This window comes from Poecilia mexicana, unplaced genomic scaffold (genome assembly GCF_051168715.1).
Source record: "Poecilia mexicana isolate PSO_F unplaced genomic scaffold, ASM5116871v1 scaffold_1, whole genome shotgun sequence".
NCBI lineage: Eukaryota > Metazoa > Chordata > Actinopteri > Cyprinodontiformes > Poeciliidae > Poecilia > Poecilia mexicana.
In genome coordinates this window covers 21,017,237-21,039,388 of record NW_028263370.1, presented here as the reverse complement: position 1 = coordinate 21,039,388, position 22,152 = coordinate 21,017,237, and the positions used below count along the sequence as shown (strand labels likewise).

The 22,152-nt window shown below is 39.4% G+C and overlaps 1 protein-coding gene across 2 annotated transcripts in view; it reads right to left on the bottom strand.

Annotated features, from left to right (window-relative positions):
* The window catches only part of znf827 (zinc finger protein 827), a 97,749-nt gene extending 75,978 nt beyond the window's left edge, over positions 1-21,771 (bottom strand). For both annotated transcript variants that reach the window (XM_014997006.2, XM_014997007.2), the window contains exon 1: positions 21,318-21,771. In XM_014997006.2, coding sequence (XP_014852492.2) covers positions 21,318-21,360 — 43 coding nt within the window. In that variant the 5' untranslated portion in view covers positions 21,361-21,771. The remainder of the gene's footprint in view (positions 1-21,317) is intronic.
* Positions 21,772-22,152: the final 381 nt, after the last annotated feature.

Sequence of the window (22,152 nt, the reverse complement as noted above, 5' to 3'; positions counted from 1 at the left end):
AAGTGTTTCAACAAGCTTCAGACCTGGTATAGGTCACATTCATTATTAGTTAAAAGGAAATGATCGCTTAAATAATAAATAAAAAAGATGAGAGAATCTATTACTGAAAATAAAAAAAATATTAATTTAAAATGAAAAAAGTAATTGTCAAAAACACTTGGACTGTGTTCCTTCTATAATGGCAGCAATGCTTAAAATTCATTGACATACTTATATATAGGAAGATAAATCCAGATTTAAGCACTCACTTTTTCTCTCTTTTTAAATCCCAACAATCAAACTACCAACCAGTGAACTGTTAGGCTTATTTCAGTCCAAAAATATCTCAATTATTTTGATCATTTATAGAGGAAGTAATCCCCACATTACCTTTTTTGCACATAAAAAAATCTAAATTAGTCTTTAAGGATGTTATCTTCATGTTTCTATGCAAATTCTGACGTTTTTGTGTAAACTGTTTAATTCTTTTAATTCTGCAGTATTCTGCCTAAATCTGTCTCAGTGCCGTCTTCTTTGATTTGAACTGCTACAATTATTCAGCATGTTTTAAAGGAGCAAACTGTGGATCATTGAGCCCATAAAGAAGCACAATGAACATAAATTTGTTTCAGGAAAAGAAAAATAGACTAAAAAAGAAATATACAGATTACCCAATACTGAAATATACTTTCACAAATCAATGCTTTTGGAAATGAATAATATTTTAAAGTTTCAAAGCCTTTGAAACACTAAAATATGCTACGATATTTTAATATATCAAGACATCGGCTTGTCTTTGTATGGCTTAGAAAAATCTCACTTAAAAAATGTTAAATACCATCACATCTGTGTGTTATCTATATAAAAGAGAGGCCCTTTCCCTTCCTACACCAGATGGTTCACACACTTAATCAGTTGGCTTAAAGAACAGAAGTTTCCCCAGAAAACAAATTAGCTGGATTTATTGGGGAAAAACGGATATTATGAAAAATAATGTTTTAAAATAAATATACAATTTTTAAAAGGCTTTCTTATAAAAAAAGCTTCAAGCGGCTGAGCTGCCACTGCCTGTTGATATCAGCTCGGTCCATCAGATTAAAGGTGGATTTCAGCCTTGATATTCAAAATACGTAATGCTGATTAAATTTGTGAGCACATGACTATGACTGAACGCAGTGACTGTCCACACACTAACCTTTGGTCTCACTTTTCAAGCGTCTTTATTAAAACCAAGAGAGCTAGCACAATTAGAAAACAGTCCTCAGAGAAAAAAAAACTAGATTTTTAAAATTTACTCTTTGCAGCTTTTTCGATCTATTTTTGAAGCTACATTTCCATGTAAGTTAAGAACAGCGGCACTGTCAGCATGAGTGTAAATAGCTAAATAATGTACATAAAATATAATTAATGAATCAATCAAGTTTATTTGCACAACACATTTGAGCAACAAGGCAGTTCAAAGTGATTTACATCATAAATATAAAAACACCGTACAGTCACCAATTATGAAACGAGTAACAGTAAGTTTTGTCAAGAGCCATCATCAAAAAGATCAATATGCATCAAATATGATCAACGTTCCGGTGATTACGGTTCAAAAGAAACTAGAAATAGTTGGGTTTTTAGGCTTGATTTAAAGGAACTCAGTATTTCAGCTTTTTGCAGTTTTCTGAAAGTTTGTTCCAGATTTGTGGTGCACAGAATGGAATAAATATATTTCTTACAATTCAGAGGATGATTCTTTCCTGATCCATCTAAGATGGTCTCACAGGGGAGAACACAGTAGCAACAACCCTGACTGTGTTTTGAACAGCAAGCCTTTAGATGCAACAAGAGTTCTCCATTTATTCTGAGGAGTTCAGCGTTGTTTCGCTGTGGAAGACACTCCGCCAATCAAGTTATTGAGCAACTTCTCTCCACAAAGCAGTTTAGATTTCTTAACTCTGCAGGTCAAGGAGCGGGCACAGTGGAGGAATGCCCTCCAGTCCAAACACGGCTGGTTTAACTGAAATATAGGATTTGTTTTCTCCTTTCTAAGGTCTACTTACACATGATATTAGACAAACCAGACAGTCATTAGACATTTTAAAAAATATAAGGAAAGAAAAAATCTCCAACACAGAGCTGAAGTGCCGAAATCAGTTCTCATAGTCGCAGTTGCGTGACAAAGGCCATGTAATTTTGTTCTCAGTCTCATGCCGCCCACCCTTTTTGTCACAACTCTGCTGTCAAACTTTCCTCACCTCTGCATGCAAAATCCGCTTTACTTTACTAATACGCAAACTATGTCCAAACTTTTCACCCCATGCCCACCCCTCCAAAAAATGTGATTTGTGCCACTTCCATGTGTGGTACTAAATTGGATTTGTATCTGATTGTTTTCAAAGTGCCAGCAGTCTGAACGGTCATATCGTATTTTATCTGGCTTTTATGTCATTGATGTGAGACATGCAACATCATTCTGCACCAGAAAAAGCCAGATTCAGTAAATCAGGAAGTAAACAATGCCTGAAAATTATGATTATGAACTTATGAAAGAAGTCTGTGTCAGTGAAGCGCATCAGATCACAATCACACCACTCTTGGTTTCAACTATACATCCAAAACAAACTTCTCTACAGAAATTGCAGTTAATGCTCCACAAAAAGCCGTTGCTATTAGTTGTGCAGTCTATGTGTTGTCATGATCTTACTGTCGCTGAATGAAAGTGATCTATAGACTACTCTGTCCATTATTACTTCTATAAACAATGTGCTGCTGTGTGATATCCATGTTCTTCTTCTGCACATGCGGGTTGCTTTGGGATCATAAACTATTCAAACAGAATTCTGAGCGCAATTGAGTTTAATTAGTAGCACAAACGACCACGTAAAAAAAAAAACACACACAAAAAAAAAAACCTAAATCAGAACTGAGCATAAAGAACAAATAAGGTTTATAGGGTTTAAATAAAAGCTTGTAGAGTTGCACGTTTCCTATGCTATGATTCTGTGGCAAATTATACTGTGAGAATCTCATATCGTCCCATGCCTATGTTACACAAATTCATTCTATGAATTTCACGTGGTTTCAAACTAAATTATTGTACAAGGCAAGTCAATTAAAAAAAAAATAGTGAGTTTGTCATAAATTTTCCCGCTGGCCAACAAAGCGTCCATTGTCGAAGGAGATGTGGATGTTGCTCCAACGTCCGGCAGAAGACAGGGTGCATTCTTTAGAATGAGTGTGAAACGAACAGACCATCTCCCCGCTGTGGAGCTGTGCAAGAAAGAAGTGAGAGACAGTAGGAGGGTGGAAGGTTGCCGTGGACAGTGTCCATGTATTGTTTGTAAATCGTCCTACTGGTAAGGAGGGACGCTCGGTCCTACAGCGGTCACACAATCAAGGTCCAGTGGGAGGTGAGGACAGACTTGGGAGATAATTCGGCAGGTTTATAATGCAACATTAACAACAAATATATACAGCAGGAGAGAAAGTGGGAAGAGGAGCAAGGAGGACAAAAAAGGAGGGTTGTTGGACGTTTTAGTTGAACAGATTTGGCAGAAGGAACTCAAACCTGGAATTTTGGCTATCGTTAGTGAGGACTGGGTCACGATTAGTGATTGGTTCTGGTGAAAGAAGGGAGCGCTTCCAGGCCATCACTTAAAAAAAGAAAGGAGCAAGCAAAAAGGAGAGGAATTGTTGTGGCACAGCAGGAAATGCTCACTGCTATCTCATTTACATGCAGGTCCAGGGAGAATGATGGTGGGATGGTGGGGGGGTTTGAGGGGCTTTTTCCATTTCCAATCTCCATGTTAAATGCTAGCCAGGGTGGCTGATGGGAACGGGAGGCGCTGTTTGCACCACGCTGCCCCTCTCCTCTCAGTTAGACCAATACCTGCCTTCCCATTTTCATGCTATAAAAAAGGGAATATTGCCATAACTGCTCAAATAGGAATATAGAATTTATAGCCCTAACAAGCAGCGTATGCAGCTGTTTACTTTACAGTCTGCAGCCAACCTCCGTAGGTCTATCTGTTCTGTCATAACCAGGTTGTGACCTGAGGCTGCGGCATTCAAAGCCATCCTTCACCCACTGAGTCTGTTCTGTGGCATAATGATTGCTATGACAACCATCACTTAAAGCCACGGGTAGGTGGAGGAGAGATGTCAGCTTCTCGTCTACTCTTCTGATGATCTCATTTCTGGCTGGCAGGTACAACAAGGTCAAACCACTGAAACTGGAAAAGTGGCTGCTTGCTACATGCAAATGACAGAAGCCGGCTTCCAAACAATTACGCTGGCCAGTCCGAACCAACGTAGGGGAGTGAGGGGGGTTACGCTTTGAGAATCACGAGGTGGGTGGAGGGTGGGTGGGGGGGAATTAGAAACAAAACAAAACAAGAAAAAAAAAATCAGGAAGTGGGGGGCAAATTATATGTCGAGGGAGGGATGGTCGTCATTGTCATTGGCCGGCTATGAGCCCACACGATCCGGCCGTGCGTGCCAAATGGGGTTTTTAAACAGTTTTTTTTTCAGGGAGGATTTGTCCTAATCTAGAAAACCTTCTGGAGTAAGCGCAAACACATCTGCCGCTGACCACTCCCCTGTAGAGTACGAGGGATTAATGACATGGCAATCCGAGCTAACATGGCCCCCATTCAAAGGACCCGTGGGGTGTGGGAAAAAACACAGGCAATTACCGAGCAGGGCCGTCTGATTCACATCTTCCTGCGGCCGTTTCTGATGTCAACTCATTTAGAAACTTCACATTTGTCCCACTTTGTTTGCTTTTAGGTTTTAAGAATAAAAACACATGATATCTCCTTTATATTCAGAAAACGGTGATTACCTAATCTTAGTAGCAGTAAAAAGAAACCATATGAAATGAACAAATGTCCTTGGAAAGCAATGAAAGCGGAAGAATGGAGGTACAGTGCTGGCCACATTTATTAGTGCCCTGATGCTTTAGAAGCTCAAATAAATTCTTTTGCAAAAACAATCTACGGAAAAGGATCAAGTCTATTGAAGAAACAAAAAGATATTTTTCTTTAATGTAGATGGGCACCTGGGAGTAACCAACGTAAGTTTTACAGGAAGAGAACCAAGTTTCTGTTAGAAGTGATTTTTAATGTCAGAATTCTATTTTGTTTTTGGCCATAATCCTCTTCTGTAAAAATCTCAAAATAAAATAAGTTTTAAAAATCAAATCTCTATATCATACTTTGTACTGTACTCGCTTTTTGTTTGTTTTTCAACCTTGTTCTATCCTACCATCACAAAAGTAAACGTGGAGTTTCTAAATTGCTGAAATGTTAACTGTAACCATATGATTTAGTCAGATCGCACTAGGAAGGAGCATTTCTACAACAAACGCTCCTGTTGGGGTTTATATAAACAAAAAGATGGATGTGCAGATAAGCACCTCATGCCCACTGTTAACCACAACAGAGGATCTGTCTTCTGTCTCTAAAAATAAAACCAGAACTAAAAATGGAGTCTTCACTGGGTCTGTTCGTGGAATAATGATCTGAAGCATTCGATCAGAAATGGTTCATCAGAAACAAAAGAATGCATGGGTTCTCCCCGGTTACTCCAGCTTCCTCCTACAGTCACAAAACATGAATGTTAGTTAACTGATCTTTCTAAATTGCCATTAGGTGCGAGTGTGTGTGTATGTGTGTGTGAACGGTTGTTTCACCCAATGACCGCTGGGGACAGAAACCAGCTCCCCCATGACTCTGCAATGACAAAGTTAAGTAAACTTTGTCGACAAACTTATCAACTGTCGACTTTAAGTAGCATTTTTCCATATGTAATGTTAGTGCTTCTACATTTAAATTACCAAACTTAAATCCTTAACCACATGCAGTAGCAAATGTATATTTCAGTGGTTGAGAATGTGTTTCATCACTATAGCTGGTAGTGAATAACAAGATGATTTAATGCAACTGTCTAAACAGAAACAGATTTGAAAGTAGAAGTAAGCGGACTAAACAGGGCTGGTGTGAATGCGTGCCAAATCTCTTTAAACGTGGCGAGCGAACTGCTTCCCTGCATCCTGGAGTTTGAAGTTCTTTTAATATTCCCCGACATCCTCAGGTAGAAGTAAAACATCACAGTACAGATTAATCTTAAAATGAAACTATAGGGGAAGAAGTAATAATTTAAGATGAAATATAATTGAAGACCTAAAATGGAAAAGCTTAGCATATTTCACATTTGAAAAGTAGGATTCAGATTTCTGAATTTGCAATCTTACCAACTTTAAGAACCCTTGGGAGATTAGTAAACGCAGCCATAGTGGCAAAAGTGTTGTACAAAGTGTTAACAGCAGGGGTTCCAATAATTGTGTTTCCAGTGATTCTGTGATTTTTTTTAGCCCACTCTGAATCAGATTAAACTTGGATTTTTGTAAAATACTCTGAAAGAACCTACATGCCTGCCTTAAAAGTTACTGTTAAAGAATTTATTTTAGGGCCTGGTCCACCTTATTATTTACTGTAACAGCAGCTATGACCGCAGCATGCAAAGGAGGAGTTAACCTGACAATGAATCAGTCAAGATGTTTACCAGCATTTTCAGCATCAATAACTGACAGAGATGACATCATATAGAGGATTTTAACTTCTCAGGATTTCTTGCACTCGAGCCAAAACAGTTCCACTCTCCGTTTAGAGCTGATTTATTGTTTCCCTGGAGAGCGCCTGCTGCTTTATGAACACACACTGCTCCGTCTGTAACAACCCTCCGCACTTTTAATCTCTTCTCTGAACTGATTCCCGATTCCGACCCTAAAACTCCAGAAGGGGAGGTGAAAACGCTGAAAACTCCTCCATGCCGAGGAGGAAAGACGGGGGTTGGCTGAGGCCCCCCCACCCCCGAGCACCGAGGGGAAACCGGAGCCAGGCTTCAGGAGGGAAAGTGTGTCTGTGTGCATGAGAGCCCTGCTGCCCTCCTCTACCCACACAGGAAGTGAGGTCATCTCACTGCACTGCGCTGTGGAGGGTGTTCTGCGAGGGCGACAAAGATCAACATGTTGGCCGACCTCCATGCAGATCAGAGATACGTGTATAAAAGCATTAAATCTTCATTTTTCATGGAAAGTTTGTGTTTTATACAGTGAGAAGCAAAAAGTAGGAGAGTTTTCACATCTGATAATCCAGTAGACTCAGTTTGATTGAGGACCAAAGATGCAACATTTATTTCATTCTTGGCTGATGCAGTTTGCTTTCTCACTGCTCTGTGTCAAACGAACCAAATCCTTTGAAACATCTGTGGTGGCCAGGGCCGGCCCGAGCCTTTTTGGGACCCTAAGCACATTCTCATTTGGGGCCCAACATGTCAACACCAGATGCTTCATCATTCCTACGCTGCTCTGTTAGTTTGTGTGCAACATATCTCTTATCATTGGCTTACAACATACAGATGTTATTATGGCTATTGATTTTAATTCTACATTAGCAGCCAACTAAAAACAATCATTTGGATTTTGAAATGCAGTGGGTATTTAAGTGTGCCATAATATTTTAACTATTTGAAAGTAACATCAGCAGATAAACACTGAACTTACAGTAAACAAGCTAAGAAGTTTAATATCTTATGTTTCCCCAATAAAGGCAGAAACAACAGGTAGAGTTTAACTTATTACTTGTGAAGCAATCATAAAAATATATAAATTGTTTTTCCATGTGTAATAGGATTTAGTTTGTATTACTTAATGTTATCCTTAAAATACACATAGTGCTGCATCAAGAACCACAGAAGGAAACAACAAAGTCTACATGAGCGCAACTTGCTTTTTCACAAAATTTAAACAAAAATGTAGCGTCATCAGATTTTAGAGGTTGTAGGGTTTCTATTTTGTCTTTGGTAAAAGACCATGAACCATTTTTCCTGCTGGCACTAGACTTTTGTATTTGTTTTGGTTGTATTTACCCAGAATCCCCTGTGATATAGTTCGCTTCCTACTGTTTGAGTGATCTCCAGTCTGTCTGGTATTCACATGTGCATTTGAATTACGCAAGTGTTCACTTTAACAAAATCGAGACAGAGGTTTGTAGGCGGCCCAGAGGGATCCCCAATTGAGTTATAAGTCTGGCGGGCCACCAGGCTTCATTTGCGCCCCCACCAGGATAAGCATTGCTTGTTTATTTTAAATAGGGTTTTGAACTGGCCTCATGCTATTATTTGCAAATTTTGTCTGATCATGCACCACCAAATTTATGTAACTTTTAACATTTTTTTAAACAAAACATGGTGGGGCGCTGGTGGACTAAAGTAGCGTCTCTACCACTGGGTTTAGCAGCTTTTATGGAGGGAAACTCAGAGACCAGAGTTCACTTTTTTGGTCCGCATCACAGTTCGATTGACATTTACACCTCCCCAAACTGTCCGGACTTTCTAGGCAAACAAACTAGTTTGATTAAAGCAGACTAAACAGGGCTGGAGTGAATGCACTGCAAGAACTGAAGCCTGTCTTAATGATGCACCACATCCTCAGCCTGCAGGGGATTCTAATCAAGGAAGTTCTTTATCTCTCAGAGTAATTTTAATGCCTTTGGTGATGCAGAGGCAAACAATAAATCCCATCTATGTTCGGATCAGGCGTCTGGTACGACCGGCCGGCTTCAGCTCCCCAAACCAAAGCCTCCTCCTCCTCCTCCTCCGCTGCATCCTCCTCCACTCCTCTCATGCTCTCCATCCCTCACGCCTGTTAAAGGCTCGTCCTGCAGGGCCTGGATGCACTTGTGTGGTACAACAACAGAGAAACCGCCCAAAGCTCTTAACAGCTCTTCCTCTCCACTTCCTCCCTCCCTCCATCTCCACCGGCCCCTCGCTCCCCTCTTCCACTCATGCTCTGTCTTTCCCAGCTGCACCGGCGAGCTGTTCCGTATGAACTGCTGCCAGCTGAAAGCCTGCTACTCCTGTGAGATTGCTATTACTCAGTGCAAGCAGAGCTCTACGTAGCCAAAGGGCTGCTCTCCGAGCTGTAGATCTCCATGTTGTGACTTGTCAACACGGGGGGAAAAAAAAAAATCGTTATCGAGACTGAGGCACTTCCATTCCACACAAAGGAAAAGGGGGCGGGGGTCTGATAGTGACCAAGCGGAGACGCAGGTACTAGCCTGGTGGTTTCAGGTTAGCCTGGTCTCTGGTCAGTAAAATAATCTGCAGGCACATAAAGCAAACATTACCTTTACAATGTGAGCATTTTCTGGTTTCCTTTGTCATCGTTTCTGGCATCTGAACTGGACTTTATCTGGCACCCAAAATGTAAAAGAGTAAGCGCAATAATCATATAAAAAAATGTGACATAAATTGTTGAAAAATGATTCCGACCTTCAATAAGGCATTTACTTCAAATCTTATCACGATATTTTGTAGCACTGTCATGATAACTCTAAAAGTGATGAATAAAAATTATGGTTCTGCATTCCCAGAACCAAACGAGGAGAAGCAACTTTCAGCTTCTCTGCACCTCAAATCTGGAACAAACTTCCTGCAAAACAACTGAAACACTGAATTCCTTTAAATCAATGCTAGAAACCCACCTGTTTAGAGCTGCTTTTGGACATTAATGAATGTAACATTGACCAACATATATGATGTGTATTCATTATTTTATTGATGGAAAAATGTAATGTCTGTTATTGGTTTTTACAACTGTTCACTATATGATGTTTTCATGATGTAAAGCACTTGCACTGCTGCTGATGAAATTTGCTACACAAATAAACTTGACTGATTGATAACATATATAAAGTAGTTTCACAGGAAAGAGGGTTATGAGAGAGGGGGAAGACATGCGGCAAATGTCACCAGGCCGGGAATTGAACCTGCGACCACTGGCATGAGGACTAAGGCCTCAATAGATGGGTTGTGCTTTGCCCTGCGCCACCACAGCACCAAATATATCACTTCTTTTTAGGTAAGAGTATGGCTCTGACAGCAGTCACAGCACCACTAACACAAATACTGCTCCCCCCATTTGTAATATGTTTCTTTAAGACACCAGTTGCATAAAGAAGTGTGATTTGTATCACTAATCTGCACACAGTAACTGCGCATTTTATCATATTTTAAAATTTAGTGATTTTACTGATACTTTCATTGGACACTGAAAAAAATCGTAAAACCAACAATCCAGTGCTGTTGTTCAACATTTTCTTCTATTGTTATTAGCTGCCCTCACATCCATAGTGATGATTTTGAGTTTTTGTATCCTTCTTCAGACTGTTACCTTTATTGTAAGGAATTCTTTTAATCCTTGGCAATCTAATGCCTTAGCTAAATGATGTAAATATGAATAGAAATGATGGATGTACCTCAGATTGAAGGCAAAAACTCAATCTGAGTTATTGAACAGTTATTTAATCGGGTTACTTCAGTTTTTTTTTTTTTTTTTTGAACATTTTCCCTTCAACAGATTTGTTTTCCAGCTGAATAATAACTCAAATGTCAATTTTCAGATGAAAAAAAAAAAAAAAAAACACTTTCCTCTTCTCTTACGAGATCCACAAAACTGCTGGGTAGGCAGCACTGTATGCTCTTGATCAAATGAAATTGATTCATTGTGCAGCGCGGCTAAGAAGTGATGGCAGGCAAAAATCAGAAACAATGTGCCTGTAGTAAAGCCAGTAGCAGCAAAATACTTTTGACTGTCTTGTCATAAGCACAATTAGAAAGGAGGAATGTCAGGGTATCAAATCCAGCACATCATCCACTGGGATGAGGCGATCACAAAGGGCAATGCTTTGATGATGCTAAAGCTAACTTTAAATGGAAAAAAAGAAATGTTTCCCAGATGCCTGATGTGCAGCTCCTTGCAAAAGTGTTAATGCCCACAAACTTTTATCTTATTAGGATTTTGTGACCAAAACAAAGAAGCGAATAATTGTGAAGTGGAAAGAAAATGACTCAAGGTCTCAAAATGTTCTTTTTCCACATAAAAAATCTAAAAAAACAAAAAACAAACAAAAAGAAGTGTGAAGTGCATTTTTACTCTGATCCCCGTAAATAATTGCCTTCAGAATTCCCCTAACTAGTGAACAGAGTCTACCTTTGCAGTTTTGTGAAGGTTTGTTAGAGAAAATCAGAGAACAACCAGCTTGATGAAGACCAAGGAACACAGCAAGCAGGTCAGGGAAAAAGTTGTGGAGTCCTTTAAAGCTGATTTAGATTAGAAAACAATATCCCAAACTTTGAACATCTCCCACGTCTCTGTTCAATCCATCATCTGAACATGGAGAGAAAAAGAACCAACTGCTAACCCATCAAAGCATGGCAGAACACCTAAACGTATTAATCAGAGAAGCAACCAAGTGACAGCCCCACAGTAACTTTGGAGAAGTAGCAGCAATCCTCTCCTAAACTATTTACAGTTCACCCTACAAATCAGGCCTGAGAGATAAAGGAAGTCCTGTTGGAGGTTTGCCACAAGCCATTCCATTTACTATGTGCCAAAACAATGTAAAGGACACAGCAAACACCTGTCGGGAGGTGTTCTGGTCAAATGAGATAGAAAACAACTCCATGTACTCCTGAACACACACCATTCCCATGGCAAAACACAGTGGAGGCAGTATCACAGTGTCAGAACAGAAACTAGTGGGAGCTGATTGAGAGATAAATGGAGCCAACTACGAGGCAGTGGTTGGAGAAAATTGTTGCAGCAAAAGTGGACACAGCTTCATCTTCCAGCAGAACATCAACCCTAAACATGAAGCCAGAGATGGGATGAAATGACACGTTTCCGCTAATCCGCTAATGGGATAATAGTAAAGTTAGCTAATGTGCTAAATTTTGGAAACCTTTAGCACACTTCCCCTAAATTATTTTGTTTGGATAAATTCTAATGGGTTAATTTGCTTGGCTGTAATGTAAACTTAAATTTCAACATGTGTGTTGAAGTTTTTGGTTATAGACTTAATTATTCAAGTAGTTAGATGTTTATATTCCTGCTCTTATTTTGAAGTGAGTGAAGACTTTACTCAGCAGGTCAGTTTCCTCTCCTCGTTCTCTTTTTTCCCTTGATAACTTTAATTCAAACAGGAAACATACAAGAACAAAATAAAACGGTAAACTACAAGCTATAAACATAAATACGGTACTTGAGAACTGTAGAACAATTACAGTTCTACAGTATATGAACTATAATTCAAGAGCTAAATTGAATCAAACTCTTGAAAGACTCAAATTAAATTGTAGTCGTCCAAGGGCAGATATGTTTTTAATTGAAGTTAGAATTTTAGCATTTAGCATGTATTGCTTTAGCATTAGCAGAACTAATGTTTATGATTAGCACTTTAGGGTGAACGCAACTGTATTTTTAGCTACCATTGCTCACCCATGGATTAAAGCATATTCGTGCCTCAGAACGGCATACTCAAAGTCTAAATATTTATGGTTTCAACATGACAAAAAGTTAAAATTGCAGTCAAAAGGTATTAACAGTAATTTAAATAAAATGTGGCTAAGTAACTTCCACATAGATCACAACACAAACTATGAGTTACATTTTTCCCCATAACATAATTTTATCATGTGGTAAAAGAGTTTCTATAAACAAGAGGCTTTGTGCAAAAATAGGAACTGGCCTATTTTATTTAAAAATAACCAGGCCTTTATACAGCTTTAGTTATGTGCATTTGTTTCAGATGCTGAAACCGGTGAGCATCCATTGATGCCACCAGATATACAGTTGATGAATCAGGCGCAGTGAGAGTTGTGAAGCAAGGACACTGCACTCCATGCAGTGGGGGATAAACTGTATGATTATGCTAAATCTCATTTACACGTCGAGTGAGAAATAACTACATTCATTTAATTAATTGCCAGTTTTGTGTATTCTTAATTCATTAGGAACCTTGCCAGCATGTCGAAGTCAAGAAAAATTAAATTCCACGTTGCTCATTAATTTCTAGGGCTCAGTTTGCAATGTGAGAAATTCATAATGATCCCAAAGAGGGGGATTTCAAAAGTGGTACTCCACCTTTGACTCTCTAAGTTCTCTAAAGGCACACAAAAAATAATAACACGTTTCCAGGATAAAGCATATATATTTGGAGAGTAAACAACTCAGAATTTTAAAGAAACAACAGCTTTACATTAAATGTCATTCAAAATTTGTAGAAACCATAAGTAGGAATGAATAATATTGGCGTTTCTCTGTAAATGTTAGAAGCATCAAAGTACGATTTTATTGATTTGTGCATCAGGTCAGTAGGACTCACAGAAAGAAATGTCATTTTAAAACATCCTGAACCAGAGTTTTTAAAGGGAGAAAATTCTAGTTCTTTTGTCTTTCTTCTGCAAACTCTTTACAGATTTCTTCCTTCCAAATGCTGCTGGCAGACAAACCAGCAATGCATCTGTCCTCGTGAGAAGTTTTGACTTGGTGCCGTTGTGACACTTTGTAAGCCTTTAGTGCTTGAAGTTTGTGGCTGAGTTGGAGAAACTACTTTTCCCTGTGAATGTTTGGCCACGCAGCAGGAAAGAGAAACACAATCCATTATTATTTGTTTCCGACTTTGCAAGCACCTGAACTGTGAACGAGTCCTGCTGGAAGGAGACGTTTGTTGAGTCTTTTCAAATCTAGATCACCCACTGATTCCTTGTGTGAAATCTGGGGCTGTATAGGCCCAAAAGACTCTAATAAACACAGGCACAAAATCCCAAACTCAGCACAGCAGCAAGGAGGTTGGGAATTTGAATCCTGGAATGTGTTTTGGGTTTTTCCTACATGTTCTCCCCTGTGCTTATGTGGTTCCCTCTGGGTACTCCAGCTTCCTCCTAGAGTCTAAAAACATGACGCTTGGTAATTTCCATTTTGATTATTAATATTTTTAGAGACATCCTAATCAATTTAATTTATGACTTTGGTTGTAAGTGGTTTTAATTTGTTTTTATTTATTGTTTTGGATGTTGTCTTAGTCTCTCGAAACAACAATGTTACTATTCAATATTTTTTAAACAAAATTATTGGCTCAGTAATTATCAGATTATTAAGAAGTGGCATCTTGAAAGTCGCCCAATCTCCACACAGGATAGGCCATACATTTCTGGTCTGTCCTACAAATGTATGTAAAGATCAGATGGCTAGGAAGCATTTAGGGATTAAATCTGTGATGCTGTGGGCCTGATTCAGTTCCAAAACAGCCCAGAGAACCTTGTTATATCAAGAGCTCTATGAGACAGGAGAAGAGTTTGAATAAAAATCTGATGGCCTCTGCCAGTTAACTGAAAATGGGTCACTACTGTGTCTTTCAGCTGCTCCTCAGTGCAGCGAGGAAGAGGAGGAGGTCAGAAAAAAAGAACAGCAGCAAAGAGGGGCATCTTGGGGTCACAAAGTCTCCAAAATAATTTATTCCGACATTTTTTACACATCGTTATCAGGGTACTGAACGATGGCAGTCGAGAGAACTGATTCCGGTTTTGTAAAATAAAAATGAGGCCGGTTAAAATCCCTTTCATTAAGTCAGTTATTTGACCGTTTTACATTCATCTTGACTTACAAACAGAACAGCAAGTTTTTTTTTCCCTTCCCAGTCCTTCATTTTTAAGTGCTGTAAAGCCTCCACGTCTGTGTGCCTCGCCAATTGTCTGAAGTAGCAAATAAGGTTAACATTTGTGTATAAATATTGATCCTAGCCCTGAGGCTCTGCTACTTCTGTGAAGCCAGGCCCATTAAACTCTGCCCAACAAACTGTTCATTCAAACAACTTTGTGTTTTCTGCAACTATCAAGTAAAAAAACAAAAAACAAAAAACCAACGATGGGATCTAATTTGTCAGCTGAATATGAACACTAATTGAAAACAGTTTCTATGCACCCAAGATGACGTGCGGTTAGTTAAAGGCGCACAGCGTTATTCCCCTTGTCCTGCAATGCATTTCCAAGTTCGAGGCTGTGTTTCGTTTCTCGCTTGAGCTTTGTGCAATCGGACCTGCCAGCACGCGCCCCCCAACCCCAGCCAGCTTAGGGGAGAACATAGCAGCGGTGGTGAGGTGGAGGATTCTTGGCAGAAAGAGCCCCGAACATTTGATGCCAAGAGGGAAATGGAAACCCTTCTCTCATTTTCCCTATAATCCAATGTTTTCAAGCCCTAGCCCTACCAAGGTCATTATAATCATAAAAAGTGGAAGGTAGCCAGTGACCCGCCATTACAGTAAGGTAGAGAGCCACCAAGTCTCTCAGCTATTGGCAGACGGGGGGAAAGAAACCTTCAATTCAGTCCAGAAATGATGAACATCTCTATATTTTAAATGGAAATAATCAGGAGGGATGAGAAGGGAATAAAAGTGTTCCCCATGGTATTCTCGCTGACTCAGAGCGCCGGTCATAAAACTGGAACTTAAAAGCATTTAAACTAGTCCCTAACTTTTAGGACGGGGTAGTTAGACTGAAAAATTACATAAACAATAATAAAGACCAAGGTCAGAGTGAATGCTGGGTTCCTCTGTGGCACCAAAGGTCATGTGTGCTTGTCAGAGTGAAGGCGCCATACTGCACTGTGACCTCCATAGCCAGCTTCTGTACCCTCAGACACACCACACCAACACAGGAACACACACGCACACACCCGCATGCACACACCCGCAAACACACACACACACACACACGATCGGAGGTTTGTTTTCGTTTTCACGTGAGCGTGCCATCCTTAAAGAAAACTTTCCTCGTCTGTAACAGACATCAGCGGAGCAGGCAGGGCAGAACAAGCAGTCTACCTGGGTCTGAGCTAAGATAGCATATCCACAGCGCTACACCCAGTGTTAGCTTGGCCTTTTCTTTTTAAGAGATTTCCAAAGCTTGTTGGGTGTCATGATAACAAATTTTGCTTGACAATAAATTGTCCCAGAAATGATTGCTTTCCACTAAATTCAAAGGTAGTGGAAAGTGGTTGATCCAACCGCTGTAATCAAAAGGTATATTAACCAGGATCTCTGGAGGGCTTACCATCTCAAATTTAAGAGATTTTAAGACTTTTTTAAAGATTATTATGAATTAAATTTAAGGCCTGTATCACAACAGAAATGTACAAAATAATTGTATATTTTAAATTGGCAAAGATGAACGTTGTCCAGCCAACTGGAAAGAAAATTTGCAATTACCAATGATGGATGCAAAAAAGATAGCTAGCAAGGGTATATTAGCAGGTAGTTAGTGGTAGCCTCAACTGCCCCGCGTCACAAAACACAATAAAGATGTCTGCATGTAACTCAAACTTTTGCCTGACAGAAAAGTACCACAAGAACAAACAAACTACAAGGAATATATGAGATTAAATGGTCCTGCCACGAGAAAATTTAAGACATGTGATTAATGTAATTAGGGCCAACTTACAATTTTCTATTGAATTTAAGACATTAGGAAATCAATTTTAGTATGAATTTAAGTCTTAAGGATGAACAAACATCCAACAAAAAGTTAAAAGTTAACAAAAGCATGCCTTCTCAAAGTAAAAAAAAAAACTTTAATTTCTAAGCAACATTTAACACTGGAACTAGGGGGGGGGAACCCAGCCATAATAAAAATGGATTATTCTTTATTTTATTTATCATTTAGCTCATACAGGGAAAAAAGGCCAGAACACGAAGATCCCAAGACAGGAAACAAAAACCAAAACACTTCTGACATATCCATTCTGTTGAGTGGTTGGAGCCCAGGCCCTACACCAGACTTGCAAACAATATATGGATGTGGGTTAAAAAGTTCTGGTCTCATATAAGCAGAGAATCCATCTCTATATTTGCGATATGACCTTAAGTCATAATGGGCAAGAATTATAACCCCAATTCCAACGTGTCTCTCTGCCCGGCTTTCTCAAGATGCAGTCAGAGAAGTGGCAAAAGCAAGAGAGCTGGATTAGTAATGCTTGCCAAGAATCTATGGTATAATCCAAGACATGTTACTGTGGAATTTAGTCTCTGCTGCCTGGATATTGAACTGTTTGCATGTCAAGACAAGCACAGAAGAGACAACATTGCATTGATTTCCATCACCATCGGTTTTCTCTTGCTTCGTTTTCACAAATACACACAACGTTGTGTTTGTATACCATATGAAACATATTTCTCTCGATTTGGGACTAATTTATATGATAACCAAGCAGAAACAAGTGTGCATTTTGTAATTGTCTTGTATTAAAACCCAAAATATTCCTGTTGAAATAATACTTCTTTGTTTTCTTTACAGGATAAAAGAAGTAAACCTATAAAGTTCTCATCTTTTTTGAATAACTTATCTGATCAGCCTTCTAGGTAAACAATTAGATACCAAATCATACACATCTTATGCCTGCTATATGATATCTGTAAGAGTATTTTACAAGCTATGCAGATACACAGACAGGCATATAATGCAACAAATATATCAGAGGGAGTTGCTTTCAAATTGCATGTACAAAGCCTCAAAAACAAACTAACATCTTAACAGCAACAAATGCATGCCTAATCCAGACACGAACCTCACCTAACCCAGAAATGACATCCTGCCTCATTAGGACCAGGGCATGAATACGGCTGGTGCTGACAAGGTTGGTGAATTAATGGAGAAAGGTCCCAGAGATGTAACAAAAATGAGCACACAGCTTTGCTCTAAGGGTAACATATCACAGTCCCACACAATTAATGACTACACATAACAAAAAAATAGACAAATAGCCAACAGGCGATGGAAAGAGATCCAAAGATAATATATTATGTGTTTTATTTGTTACAAACATAGTGGGAAAACAACAAAATTAAGAAGTTGCTGAAGTGTAAATCAGTTGATTTAATGCTTGACAGATAATCAGCTGATCTGAAGTAAAGAGCTGAGCTTTTCCCAATCAGTTATTGCCACATCCAGTTGTGAAGGTTTTCACAATGTGAAGAAGTCAATTTTAGATTCACTGATGTGTTTCAAATGATCAGAGAAACCACAAAACATGCAAGAAGCTCCTAGGAGTGAATATAATACCACAATAAAGTCTGATGTCAGAGGCCTGTTGTGTGTCAGAGAACATGCAGGATTTGGAAAATGTTAGTCTACAAACTCTACAGTTAATGCAAATTGTAAGTATAAAGTGCAAAAGGGATCAAATTGTCAACTTTATGATCATTTCTCTTTGTTTTGGTGTTACTGAAATCCTCCTGCTGCAGAGCGGTTTAACATAGGCTGCTCTCTCTCTCATAATTGACTTTTGTCAAAAGTGAAAGTAAATAATTTCAGGAAACATATCAAAAGGTGCTGAAAATGCATATTAATTATAATTAACCCACATATTCCTGACTCTTTACTACATCCCAATGTCCCCTGCATACACACTATGCTTTAGCAACTCAGCAACTAAAGCTATACATTAGGCATGGGTAGCTAAGTGGCAAAAACATATCTGCATGCAGAGAATGAATGCATGGCACTTGATTTAGAATATCCAGCCAAATATTGCATCCAAGCAACTCCATAAAGCTCCACTATAAATAAATTTAATGATAGCAATTTAGCAACTAATAGAAAATCAGAGCTTTTTAATCCAAATATTAAGCTGGACCCCACTGTTATTTTAAAATTAGATATTGGTAATATGCTGACCCCTATATTTGTGGAAAGAAAAAAATAGTGATCTTTAATCTGTCTTTTCTGTTGAGGTTTATGTATACAAAGCTCAGGCCTTTAACCTAGAGGATTTTCACTGTACTTGTAGCTTTCTAGTCTCACAGACGTAGCTTCAAGTCTGGGATGTTACAGTTCTCATTTATCTTAAATATAGAAAAAGTCATTTTACTGTTATTTATAAAATAGATGCATTATGAAAAAAAATGTTCAGAGTTGGATACAATGATGCCTGAAAAAGTGTTAAAAGAGCTTGAAGAAAGAAATTATACCAAGGTTAAAAAAGGAGACAGATGAAGGCTGATATTCTGGGATGTTTGAGGGTTTTCAGTTTACTTTGAAACCTATAAAAATTGTGACGTAATATGATAAAATAAATTGCTTAAGTTGAACAATTTGGGGAAATATTGTCATGAAATTTAACAAATGACCTTTGGTTAATGTTCAACCTTTTAGTTATCAAAATTAAAGCTGTATGACATTTAATAAAAACCTTGTAGTGGCGATAATATTGGTAAATATTGCAGTGGTGCTATCTGTGCTTCCTTCACTCTTTCAGCATTTTGGGCAATATTACTCATCTCCGGTGTGAGCATCTGCTGCTCTGAGACTCTGTCCAGCTGGCTAAATATTTTAGCATGTAAAATCAAAGTTTATAACACTTGGAACATATTAACCAACAATTTTGTGATACTATTGTGTGCGCACTGTTATTGTGATAAAATGTTCAGCTCTAGTCAGAATAAATGTCAGTTATGTACCTTGAAACAGTAACTTTCAACAGGCAAAAGGACATGTTTGTACTGGAAACTTTAACACATTCCCCATTTAAAACAGAAACGGATACTATTTAACCTAAAAATAGGTACTCAGGTTGAATCTTTTCACAAATTAAAGCTACAAATTTGAACTTAATCAGATTTTTCATTTAACTTATCTCCAAACTCAAACGATCAAAACTTCAGCAGAACCTCTTAGATGTGTTGCCAACAGGAATTGAAATGGCTCTTAGATTTTTAAAATATTAACCTCAACAGGTTTCTGTACCAAAGCAAAAGACCAAATGGTTTAGTTTGGGAGTTTTTGGTCTTTGCACCACAGGCTCTGGTTTCATATGAGATCTGTCCAAGAATATTAACAGCTTGAAAAGAAAATATTAGTATTTTAGGGCAACCTAGGTTGTGGTGTATGAATAAATGCCTACTTTAAGAGAACAAAAATCACCTAAAATAAGCATAGACAATTCAACACTTTACAAAATTCAGTAATTGGCCACTAAATCTCTGAACCTATAAGAGTGACTGAAACACTCAAAACACAGTTCTAAATCAAAACTTTGATACCAGATGGTATCATAAAGACTACTATGGTTTATTTTCATTATACATCAAAACCACGCTCTGTGCTGTGAAGCCCATTCATGTGACTTCCCACACTGTCAGTCACTTCCACTCACAGAGCACCAATCACTGCACCTACTGTCCACATCTCTGCCTCATACCCAGCTTCTGCAATTTTTCCCCTAAGTTCACCCCCAGGTCAAACACCTGAGCTGGGTACAAACGAGCAAAATCAGCGGCAATGCAAAACATCTGGAGGGATGTGACATTTATGAAATAAACAAAAAAATATATCCAGCTGAATCACTTAATTATTCATGAAATTTGCATATCAATATGACTAATTGAGCTGTTTGCCTACGCGTGCATTCAGCAGAAATGATTAACAGCATAAAAAATGTCACTAATAATGGCCCCTAAACATCTAAGGAATCCTCCAGCGGCCGGAGTACGTTATTGCAGCATTTCATTATATATATATAGGACTGATAAAGGCAGAATATCGAAGACAGTAAGGGTCAAACGCACAAAAGTAAGCCAACCACCGACTAAAATAAACTCCTCGGAAAGTATAATGGGGTTCTGCTGCGGCACAAGCAGCGTATCTGAGCCCGAGTGCCGTTTCCTTTTTCTAACCGCGTTATTGATCGGAGTCTGTCTGCAATGAATGGCTGCAAAGGGAAGGAAGGGGGGAAAAACCCTGAACTTCAGGTGACCGACCATGTCTCTGACACTGCCTTCATGTAGACGGGGAGGCGTAAAAAATGTATACATGGGTTTGGGTTTAAGAAAAAGCAATATCATCACTTTTCAAAAAAAATAAAATTAAATTAAAGTCGACGACATAAACAAACGCGAAACGAGTCGATTCCGCGAGCTCCGAGCAGCAAAACTGAAGCGAAAGTTAGCCGTTAATAGCCGGGGAATTGAAGTTTACCGAGCGGTGCTGCTAGATAGCGCTGAGGCTAACTGAGAACACCGGGGATGTTCGGGGGAGCCAGACTCTGGCTCGTCTGATCCGGCTGACCCTTCATTTTATTGCGGCCAGACTCCCAGATCCTCCCCTTTTTCTCTACCCGAGAGAGACCGAAGACGTTACCGAAACCGCTCGCCCGTTATGCCGCACACTACTGCCCCGACACATACGCCAAACTGACCGCAACCTTTTTAGCGGAACCGGACCTCTCATCGATTCTGCTCTTTATTAAAGCCACGTATCGTTTATCCACTCACAGCCTGGCTAACGTTACCCATTCGCCAACAACATGGCTGCCTCGCTCGGACCTAAAAAAAAAAAAAAAAAGGGGGGAGAAATAACCTACTCCGAGCCTTTTGTCTGTTTCACCTCTATAACCCTAAACTACTGCGCAAAACACACGGAGAGCGGCTAAAATCGCACACATCGAGCGGAGGACTTACGTGAAGGCAGGCGCTTGGGCTGCTCCTGCTTCCTCCTTGGCATTTTCCCCCCGCTTTTAATCACATTCTCGTCCTTGTTTGGGGATGAGGAGAAAAAAGGATTTTTCCCATTGAGACTGGAGGCGCCAGTGATGGCAGGGACTCGGTCGTGCACCTGGCTTTGCTCGGTTTAAAGTGTATTGTTCAGGGGGGGAACGGGAACACGGGCGGAGGAGGTGCCGCTCGCTGTTGTTGTTGCCGTGTCTTGACTATGGCTGCTCTCGGTGCAAGTGTGTCTCCGAGCCCCTAACTAACACTAATGCAGGGATCAAAGGGCAGCAACAGCAGAGCAGACACACGCGCGTGGGCAGGCACGCACACACACACACACACACACTCGGCACACACGTTCACACTCTTCACACACACATACACACGCGCTGTCCCTCGTGCGCGCGCGCACGCATTGGAAGAGCTCGCCCCCGAGAGCAGCGTACGGACAAGGTGCCCCCAGGCTTTCAGTGCGCGTTGCTGAAAAGAAAATATAGATATTTGAAAACACAAAGAGAACCATATTGATGGAGTCGAGTTGCATCCAGAGTCATGTCATTTTTCCGTAAGGAAAAACAAAAATGGAAATAAATAAAGTGATGGTAGTTAATTTATGCAAATGTCGCTAACATTTATGACTCCTTATTACACAAAGCAGAGATTAAGAGAATGACTAATGCTCAGCAGGAAAAGATAAATTAATATTAGGAAAAATGCATAAAATAATTCATTTTTTGAATTTCAGGGGGAAAAAAGCCTCAAGACAATTTACAGGTGCATCTCAATAAGGCAGAATATTCTAAAA